The 10,594-nt window shown below is 39.7% G+C and overlaps 1 long non-coding RNA gene and 2 gene segments (V, D, J or C); 1 reads left to right on the forward strand and 2 right to left on the reverse strand.

Moving 5' to 3' along the window:
- Window positions 1–1,602: 1,602 nt before the first annotated feature.
- LOC129411612 (Ig kappa-b4 chain C region-like) lies at window positions 1,603–3,620 on the reverse strand. The segment is given in 3 exon segments: window positions 1,603–2,084; window positions 3,130–3,252; window positions 3,590–3,620. Coding segments are annotated over 3 exon segments (510 nt in total).
- Window positions 3,621–3,654: 34 nt separating this feature from the next.
- LOC129411607 (Ig kappa chain V region K-25-like) lies at window positions 3,655–4,293 on the forward strand. The segment is given in 2 exon segments: window positions 3,655–3,827; window positions 3,926–4,293. Coding segments are annotated over 2 exon segments (459 nt in total).
- Window positions 4,294–5,570: 1,277 nt separating this feature from the next.
- Window positions 5,571–10,068, reverse strand: LOC129411615 (uncharacterized). Its single transcript, XR_008633389.1, has 2 exons — window positions 9,328–10,068; window positions 5,571–6,025 (listed from the first exon to the last, which is right to left on the reverse strand). It is a non-coding gene; the product is annotated as an uncharacterized LOC129411615 (long non-coding RNA).
- Between the last annotated feature and the right edge of the window lie 526 nt (window positions 10,069–10,594).

Raw genomic sequence — 10,594 nt, forward strand, 5'->3', positions numbered from 1 at the left:
GGACGGACACGAGCTCACAGACACAGGTACACAACACACAACTCTGCACAAACCACACAAACAATGGCATTTCAAATAGTTGGACTCCAACAGAAGTCAAAGACCCGTGTGATTCCATGTGCCGTTTTTACTCTCATATTTATGTGTATTTGATAGAAATACTTCCATTCTGACTGCAGTAAGAGTTTTACCTTGTTTACAGTTTTCATCATGATAAAAATGCATCTTAGTTGTTCTCAACATAACATTTCAAACCATAAATATACAGAATATTTAGTGTCAGAGTAAAAAAGATGTATTCATGTGTTTACCAAATGACAAAATAACATCTTTTTGAAATAAGAAAACTACGCAGTGAAAACAGTCAGAAATCTAAACAGCTCAAGTTAAAACACATTTTATTTAGCTCATTTTAACAGATTTTTACAGTTATGTCGACAGAAGTGAAGATCTGTGAATGATGAGGAAGTCGGACCATCACCATAGAGATGAACAATTTAAACTCAGTCTTTTGAATGTGAAAAGGTCTCAAAGTGTTACATATTACAGGAAGCTGAAAGCATGAAGTGAAATGTGAAGAGAAAGTTGAGTGTTTGAAGTCCTTGCACATAGAGGACATTTCCTTCCTTCCTGAATAAAGCTGCTTAAATGGTGCTGGTCACAGGGGCGGCTCAGAGCAGCGTGGAGCAGGAGAAGAGCAGCCTGTACAGCAGCAGCAGCCTCCTGAGCCTGACTGAGGACAGCTGGCTGCAGGGACAGCTGTTCTCCTGTAGGGTGCACCACCACGGACACGTCCACGTCCAGTCACTGCACAAGAGCCACTGCTTAGAGCTGCATGGGCCCTGAACACGGAGCATCCCACAGCTGCAGTAAGACTCAGATGTAGAGTGTGACTTTTGCTCAGTGCACAGGCTGAATAAAACATGTTCCATGACAACAAGTGCTCTGTCTTTTGTTCTATGAGCTCCAGCAAATGGGACGTCTCTCTGCTTATTTCAAGTATTCATGTCTGTACATTACACTTCACAAAAATATAACAATAATATTGACAATAAATAGAGCCACAAGCAGCAATGATGGGCCGCTGCCTCAGTTTCCCTCTTTACGTGAGTCCCACTGTCGACTGTGAGACACAATCACACCTTCTCTTCCTCTTTGCTACACTAATGGAGGCGTTTTTACAAGATAAAAAGTTTCAGGCAAAGTGTGCGACAGCACCACAGGAAGAAGATTAACAATGTCCCTACTCCTCTAGATCATTTTCACCAAACTTGAGCTCATTCTGACAAATGCCGGAGGAGTTCATCAAACTGTATTTGTAAAAAAACAAAAAAACAAAACTAAACTAAACAAAACCCAGAGAATTTGTGATCATTGTATCTTTGATATAAACATGGGATTTTTGGTCTTCACGACAGCATCAATACAGAGTGTCACTGACTTGATTTATAAACTGCTCATTTGACACTATTATATTATTAATATTATTATTTAATAATTCTATTATGAATTATACAAATGATTATATTGTTAAATGATGGTTTCATCTGGATAATACTATACAGTTTATTATGAAATACCAAAGGAGCGAAAACACATCCATGTGGTTCAGAGCAAAGACATTTATTTTTGTATTTCTTTATTTGTTAAATTCATTAAAGTCACAATAAAATAAACCTGCCTTTGACTTTCCCAGAGGCGCTCTGCAGGCTGATCCCAGTGACTGTGTCAGTGGTGGGAACACTGCAGTGTGCTCAGTGTGTGGGACACTGGACTCTGGGAGCCCTGGCTGGCCTCACAGCTCACAGCCACGCCCCCCTCCCTCCACTGCTGTGCGGGGAGCGTCAGGCTGCTGCTCCAGCTGTAGTGGCCGTCCTTTTGCGGCACCGCGGGGCTCCGGCTCTGCTCCCCGCCCGCACCGCCACCGGACACCTTCCAGGACACGCTCCAGTCTGACGGGAAGCCCTTGTTGGCCAGGCACACGAGGGTGGCCTTCCCCTGGGCCAGCTCCTCTCTGGAGGGGGGCAGCACCCAGAGGCTGGGCTCCACTCGGCCCACTGTGGACACACACACACAAACACACACTTACACACACTGTGAAGGGCAGATTTTTCATCATAATTGGTTGACAATATGTAAGTTTTAAAGATGTAAGGAACCCAAGGCATTCACTGGTTACAATAAAATGCCTTTATTAATTTACTGCAGATCTTAATGGACAACTTCCAAAGTCTATGGTTTTCCTCAAGGAAAACTGACGTTCTCTTCCCCAAAGAAGGACCACTGATCCATGAAACGCTCCTTTTGAATCTTTTTTAGAATATGTACATTTTTTTTCCCCATGGAATTATCCAGATAAAAACAAAAGGTAATATTTGTTGGCATTAAATTAAAATCTGTGGAACGTTATAATAATAACATTCATAATTCTGTGGAACATTCCAAATAACATCTTCACAGTATTCAGGTGGTGAACCTCACACCAGTAATCTCGGACTCTAATTATTTTCCAAAAAAAAACTTAAATGCAAGTCAAAATACTTACAATACTACTAAATACTAATTAGTACTTTTTTTTTTTTTTTTTTCTCTCACAGCAAAAGTCACTTTTAGCCTGAACTGAGTGAAAACAGAACTGAGAGGCTCCACTGAAGCTGAACAACAGAACAGTTTCAGAGCTAAAGATAAACTAAAAAGTTGAAGTTTAGGTTGGTCATAAAGAAAATATTTTTATATTCTTCTTTACATTCTTTTTTTCTTTTTTAAAATATCAACATTAACAAATAAATACAATTATGTTCAATTATGATATACAATTTTAAACCTTTACTTATATCAGTTAGATTAAAAAAAAATATATATTTACAAATGTAATTAAAATCCAGAATGCCATATTAAAATACTAAAATTATAAAATTCAAAAAGTCTGATTGTGAATAAAATATTTCTGTATAAATTGAGGTGAGTGACTGTGGGGATGATAAGAAGACACTGCTCACCCAGAACTCCAAACAGTATTTAGAATAAAACAGAAAACAATCAAATGATGTCAGGCTTCAGAAATAGAAACAGATGAATCACAAACTAAACCAAAGTGTCATTTAAAGTGAACATAAAGAGATGACTTACAGTTGAGCTCCAGTCTGGTTCCTCCACCGAACGTGAGCCACAGTGATACAAACTCATGGAGTGGTCGTACAAAAACCTGCAGCCGCTCAGAGAACACCACAAAACCATTCAGCTGTACAGAGACTGATAAACAACTGACAAACAGCTCACATTTACACATTTAAACTGAAAAACACTGTTCAGAAGGAGATGACAATGTTTTTATTCAGAAAGAGGTGGACTTAGTTTTTTTTTCTTAATAAAAAGTAAAATAAAGAAAAGTGACAATATTTTATGAATTGATTCATGAATTGATGAAATGATTTAAAATCAAATGCTTCAAGATACTAACCAAGTAAATATCAATATATCAAATATCAGCATCAAATTTAAAAAAAGACAGACAAGGAAATAACCTTTTACAATTCTGCATTAAATTTTAAAATACACCAGGAACCAATATGGGTCTAATTCTGCTGACACAGCCCCTGCAGCTGTTCAGTGTGCTCCATGTCTGTGTGGGAGCCTCATTTCCATAGACAAACACTTTGCATGAACAGCTGCATGGTCCAGTGGGACACTTTATAGTCCTGAGAGGTGCACTCTGGAGCACTGGCAGCTGTCCTTCATGACAACACAAGCCACATACGGCCTCCTCATCACCAACATGACTTTGGTGTGCGTCCTCATGTGGACTGTCCTCTGCTGCTGCTTCACAGGTAAAGTCCAGAAAGTCCCACTGCTGTCCTCTGTCCACATCCGTCCCTCTGAGACCAACCAGACTAAACCATCAGGTGCTTTGTGTTTGTGTGTTCAGAGTCCAGAGGACAGGTGACAGTGAGTCAGGCTGGAGCAGTGAGGGCCGCCCTGGGGGACACCGTCAACATAGACTGTAATCTCAGTCAGGATCTGTACAAGTTTAAGGGAGACATCTACGTTCTGTCCTGGTACCAACACAGAGATGGAGAGCCTCCTAAAGCTCTTATATATAGAATTTCTAATCGAACCTCAGGTGTCCCCAGTCGTTTTTCAGGCAGTGGATCTGGGTCTCACTTCACTCTGACCATCAGTGGAGTTCAGCCTGAAGACTCTGCTGTGTATTACTGTCAGAGTGAACACTACATCAACAGTCAGAATGTGTTTCACACAGTGAAAAAGACTCGTACAAAAACCTTCTCAGACTGAAGTGAAACTGAACTGAGCTGTGGCGGTGCTTCCTTCATCGTGTGTTTATGTAGAAAACACATGACACCAACTGAAAATTGAAAATTCAGACTTATTGAGTCAGTATTTTATCTCAAACTGGTGTACACCACATTTCCTGATCAGACTAGTATTGATCTGACAATAACACATATTTACTTTCATTCACATTGATTAAAGTTTTCTGTCCTGTGATGGATTTCCATCAAACGAAGGCACTCGAGGTCAATCATGAGACTGATGCAGATCAGAGGAGAAAAAATAAGGGGTGTCCAATACATCGATCACGATCTACCAGTCGATTGCCAAGGTCGTGTGGGTAGATCATAGTGTCGTAGTATTTGTCATGCTAGCGCCTCGCTCCTCGCCTTTTCATGCTCTCACTCCTCCCCACATACAGCACACAGGCTCCATCTTTTCTGCGCCGATGAGAAGAGCAAGATGAAATGCGAAGCAAAAACAAATCTAAATGTATGTTACAGTGTTGGCACAGAGGAGCCTACAGCACAGAACAGACCTAACATGACATGTGGCTGAAGTTTGCTTAATAAAAGTGCACAGATGCATCTGTGTTTGTCACCATGTGCGTTTGGTTTGATAAATGTGCAGAGGCTGGAAAATCCCACTGCAAAACAAGTAAGAGAATGTAAAGGAAAGACTCAGAGTGTTTCAGTTCAGAACAGTTTGTTTGGCTTTGTAACAGGTCGATCATTTTGACTTGGTCATTTTAAAAGAAACTCACAAGCTGAAGCCCCTGACCTAGTCTCATTCACTTCACCAGATACACACACACACACACACACACACACACACACACACACACACACACACACACACACACACACACACACACACACACACACACACACACACACACACACACATATATATAAAGTTCATTACAGTTGAGATTTATTTTTGTTTACGGTGAGTTTGAATGAGGAAATAATGTTAAANATATAATGAGTTAAGCCCAGACTAAAAACTTTATTTATTACACAGATTTTATCATTAACAGAAAAAATAATAAATAAATAATAATGAATAAAATAAAATAAAATAAATACATTTGTAAAGTCATTCATTAAGTTAAAATAATGATTTTAACTTATGAATGAATCAAAGTCATGTTCTAAAGTCATGTTAGTGATAGTGTAGAATCAAACACTTTGTAGTGTCAAATTGATAAAAATGTGAAGACAAAGAACAAGTAAAAACAGGAGGAATATCTATGTGGAAATAAACATTTAACAACAGTATTTTGTTTTATAATTTAATGGTCACTTCAAAGTAATACTAAAAAGCATCTTAAAGTGTAATATTTAAAAGGACACAGTGTTGGTCTGCAGCTCTGTTCACTTCATCCTGATTTAAAGTCAGATTTTGATACTTGATTGAATGATTTATTCATTTAGAGTTACAAAAACATGAGAGAAAAAGAAAATATAATGGTAACACAACACAAATAAATGAATGTTTTGTGAGGAGGTTTGTAACTCACGTAAAAAAATAAGAACTCGTGGAGATCCAGGAACTTCATTTATCCATTTATTTTAAAGACCAAATAAAATCATTTTCTCCGTGGCTGACTTTCTTTTGTAAAATAATCACAACATAGTATCTTCTCCTCTCTCTGCTGGTACTGCCTTCCCCGCCCTGCTGCCACAGGCCACAAGATATACCTGACTGCAGGAGGAGGGGAGATCAGGATTACCTAGAATCAAAATTCTATAATTAAGAAAAATACATTTAAATTGATAGGTTCACCTTTACCATACTCATATTCAACAAGAGAGAAGACAAGAGATTAATATCTTTTACACGCGTGGAGGGAGTACCGAGAGAAGAACTCTAGTTACATGAAACTAGCTGTTTCACCCAATACTCTCTAAAGCCTTCTCTTTCCCACGCCTTTTTTGAAAATTAGACCCCTAGTTACACTGGAACTCCTCTCAGGCGGAGGAACAGCAAAACATTAACATTAAGAGTATTCTCTTTGCTTACAGGAAACACAAAAATAACACTTCAACAGTATCAGCCGAGTTAAGGTCAGTCTGTCCTCCTCATTTTTCCAGTGTATCATCACATGTGCTGCAGCAACATTAAAGGAGTCTGAATAAATGTATGCTATGGTAGCTTTTACAGGTCCTGCTCTTTGCAAGTTTTGAAAATAAATTGGATCAGGTCCAGGTGTCTTTTTGAACCAGGTTGTCACATGTAAAGCATTTTCAGGCATTACACTTTGGTACTGTGGAACGGAATTTTTTGCTTCCTGTACTAAAGCTGATGCTGTTCTGCCTGCGTCATTATTAGATAATGAGAGTCCGTACCAGTACCTGGGCTGTTTACGGCCCTGTATCACATGTACATCTTTTGTTTGTATTTCTTGCATTCTTTTCACCTGAATGTTTCCTGCATCATCTGGAATTAGGACTAATTCTAGAGCTGCCAATGCATCACGGCCCAACAGGTTTAGTGGGCATTCAGGAAAGTATAGTACAGCTAGTTTAATTGACTTTCCTTTAGGGTCTGTTATAGTTACTGGTTGCGTCAATGAAACATGAGTGACCTCACCGTTTGCCGCCCTCACTGTCACTGTCTCCTTACTTTTCACCATATGTGGGATTTTTGTGTTTATTGTGGTTTTACAGGCGCCAGTATCACACAAAAAAGAAGTTTGTACCCCATTCAATATCAGTGTAATACTTGGCAGAGCCTGTCCAAATCCTAACGCTGCCTGCAAGTCAACCTGTATTTCTCCTTCCACCTCTTTATCTTTGTCATAAGCCTGTTTATTTGCCATTACCAAATCTTCTTCAGTCCACTCATAGTCCCCTGGGTCCGGAAATAGGTCTGGTGTGTCGTCATCGTCGTCCACCCAGTAACCCCCCGGCTCCCGGCCTAGTCATGCTGCCGTCCCCTGTGATTTGTCATAATCCTGTCCTTTTGTCTGATTTCCTCTCCACTGTGGACACTGTCTCTTCCAGTGACCTATCTGCCCACATACCCAGCATTTGTCTCTGTCCTCTGGGTTATCAACAGTAGTAGGGTTTGGTCTTTGATTCACATAGCCTCCTCTGCCTCTCCCCCTACCTCTGTTCCTCCCTCTCTGACTTCTTCCCCTGTTCTCACTGTAACATATTTGTGCACCCTCCAGGGTGAAAATCTTACTCTCCTTCTCCTTTTTCTGCTTATTTCTCATCACTTTATCAGCATGCATTGCATTATCAATGTATTGATCCAATGTGCCTGTTGCGAAATTTATATAATGTTTGTCAATCCAATTTCTAATCCCCGTGACAGTGTTGGCATGCAGAGCATTTTTTAACTGCTGTCTGTATGCACAATTATCATCTCCTTCTACATCCTGAAGTCCGCTATGCGTTTTAAATACCTTTGTTAGTCTATGTCTAAATTCTTCAAAACTTTCATCATCTCTTTGCTTTGTTCTATTAATCTCCATATAATTTGCTCTCCTAGCAAACCTGTTCTGGATTCTTTGTCTTAAGCGCTCCAACCCTGTTAAAAGCTGAGGCTCATTATGCGGCATTATCACTTGGTTTGGCGCTGCACCAGTCATGTAGGTCCAGTCCCCCTTAACCGATGCCCAGTGATGTCCTAAAGCTTTTCTATACACCCTTTCTACCTCCTGCCCATTTAAATTATATGAGCTTCTCAGTTGGTCCATAGCTTCCAAAAATTCTATGACGTCTTCATTTACTGGAGTAATCCCCTTTAAAGCGTCATCTATGTCTCTATCTGTCCAGGGCCTATGTACCAAAATAGTCTCTGGGTGATTTCCTTCTTCTGGATCATTAGGGTTAATTAATTGCCCCCCCCTTGGGTTAGCGACCTGGATCATTGGGTATGACCCTGCCGGCTCTTCTAATTTCTGTGTGGCCTCTGGCATAGTTGGAGCAGTGGGAGTAATGAACTCTGGATTTTGTACTTGCACTGTTTCTCTGACGTTTTTAATAATAATTGCAGGTACTTCACCCATCTTTTTACTGAATTCAATTTGTATACCCTCACTCTTGGTCTGGTGTCTGGTTTTTACTCTCGGGCCTTGCTCTACATCCTCGTTGTAAGTAGGCACCTGTGGGTATATTCTGTATGGGGGAGGTTCTTCCTCTTCTTCCTGTGCTGCTCCTAAACCCTCTGTAGACTGCAATACCGGCGGGTGCCGCTCTGATTGCTCTACTGGCGTTGCCACTACAGTAGCCAAATCCTCCTCCTCTTTTGCACTAAGCATCATTTGTTGTCTCTTTTTAGCTTCTGTACGGCCCTTTTCTCTTGCCATTGCCAAGTCTAGCCATTTCTCTAAATGATAGTAACCATGTTTACACATTTCTGCTTCTTTATTTTTACATTTTTCTTGTATTTGACGTTGGAGTTCAATTATTTTTGAAGATTTTAACTCTCCCTCAAACTTATACTTTGTTATCCACAAATCTAATTTAGTACATTTTTCGGGATATTTTGCGTGCACGGCTTTCCAGTCTTTTATCTGCAGTTTATCTTTTGGAGTCGACTTTGTATTTTTATTTCCCATTTTATTTACTGAATTTAGTCCAGCTGTCCCACTCCTAGGGAGGTCTCTATAGCTGGGATGTGATAGGTTGGTGCGGTGATTTAATGTGGTATTCCTCACTTCAACCTAGCAGTGTAGGTAGAGGAATCTTGCCTGTGCATCCACAGAAATTCACCACAACAAAAAAAATCCAACCTTATTGGTATGAGACTCTTCACCTAGTGGCTTAGAATCTCCATTTACACTTCACACACACACACTTTTTTTTTTTTTTTTTTCTTTACGTGTCTTACTGTCACAGTTTTTTAGGAGTCTGCTCTCCTACCACGGGCTTTTGTATCTGCCAGTAAAATATCACTTATTTTACCCGATAGCGGGACTCCGCGTCCCTTTACTTTTACCTAATTGGAGCCTAGGATAATTAGGGTTTCTCTACGCGCATGACCCTCAGTCACACCGTTCTTTTTAAAGTAAGACCTACTCACTGTTGTCTGTTGTCTCTCTCTCTCGGTAACCCGTCAACCATCAGACCCCAACCAAGCCATAGAGCCAGTCCCGGAAAAGGTCTTCAAAGCTGTGCACAGTCTTTCCTGGGTCTACCACTCCGCTGGAGTCCTCAGGTGTATTGGTTTCCGGCTCGATAGGACCAAGTTGATAGGTTCACCTTTACCTATACTCAATATTCAACAAGAGAGAAGACAAGAGATTAATATCTTTTACACGCGTGGAGGGAGTAACCGAGAGAAGAACTCTAGTTACATGAAACTAGCTGTTATTCACCCCAATACTCTCTAAAGCCTTCTCTCGTTTCTCCACGCCTTTTATTGAAAATTAGGACCCCTAGTTACACTGGGAACTACTCCTCTCAGAGCGGGAGGGGGAACATGCAAAACATTAAACATTAAAGGAGTAGTTCCTCTTTGCTTACAGGAAAACACAAAAATAACACTTCAATACAGTATTCAGGCCAGAGTTAAGGTCAGTCTGCCCTCCTCATTTCATCCTCCTTAGTTTTATCCTCCTCAAGCAATGGTCGCCCAAGATGTTTCCTGTTATTGAATTTGATAGGACTTCGTGACCTTCTGCAAACACATGAAATCTGCAATACTCAGAAACAGAATCGTTTAAGTGCACATATTGATATATTGATTACAATATGATTGAATAACAAAAGTGAAGATTACATTACCATTACACACACAGTGAGATTAATATAAATGTTGAATCCATCAAATATTATCAAATTCATCAAATTAATCGTTTCTTAAATAAATATAAACTGGCTCCAACAATGAACATCACTTTTTTGATTTGTTTTAGTCCAACATCAACACAGAATATTCATGATTAAGCCACATTTACAATCTTTATACAATTTATGTTTAGATTCTGTTAATTATCAGTATATTTCTGTCCTTGTCCTGTTCACAGTGACTCACTTTTGGTCAGGACTCAAAAGCTGAAAAAGTCTCAGAGTCAAACTCTTGTTTTCATTTCTACATTCAAATGAAACATATTGTCTTCATAATATTGAGAAGGACAAAACACATCCCTGTGGTCCACAGCAAACACATTTATTCACATCACTTGAGTTTCTATTTAGTTGTTCCCCTAAAGTCACAGTGAGTTCAAAATGTGATCTTTAGTCACACTTTTCATGTGTTCATTATTTATAATGTCGTGTCTTTGCTTTGGATCAGAACCTGGGTTCTTTCTTTTCTGTGCTTCTGTACCAGGAAATATCAAATGAAA

Source organism: Boleophthalmus pectinirostris, unplaced genomic scaffold, assembly GCF_026225935.1.
Source record: "Boleophthalmus pectinirostris isolate CB_2022bp ecotype Guang Dong unplaced genomic scaffold, ASM2622593v1 HiC_scaffold_1093, whole genome shotgun sequence".
NCBI lineage: Eukaryota > Metazoa > Chordata > Actinopteri > Gobiiformes > Gobiidae > Boleophthalmus > Boleophthalmus pectinirostris.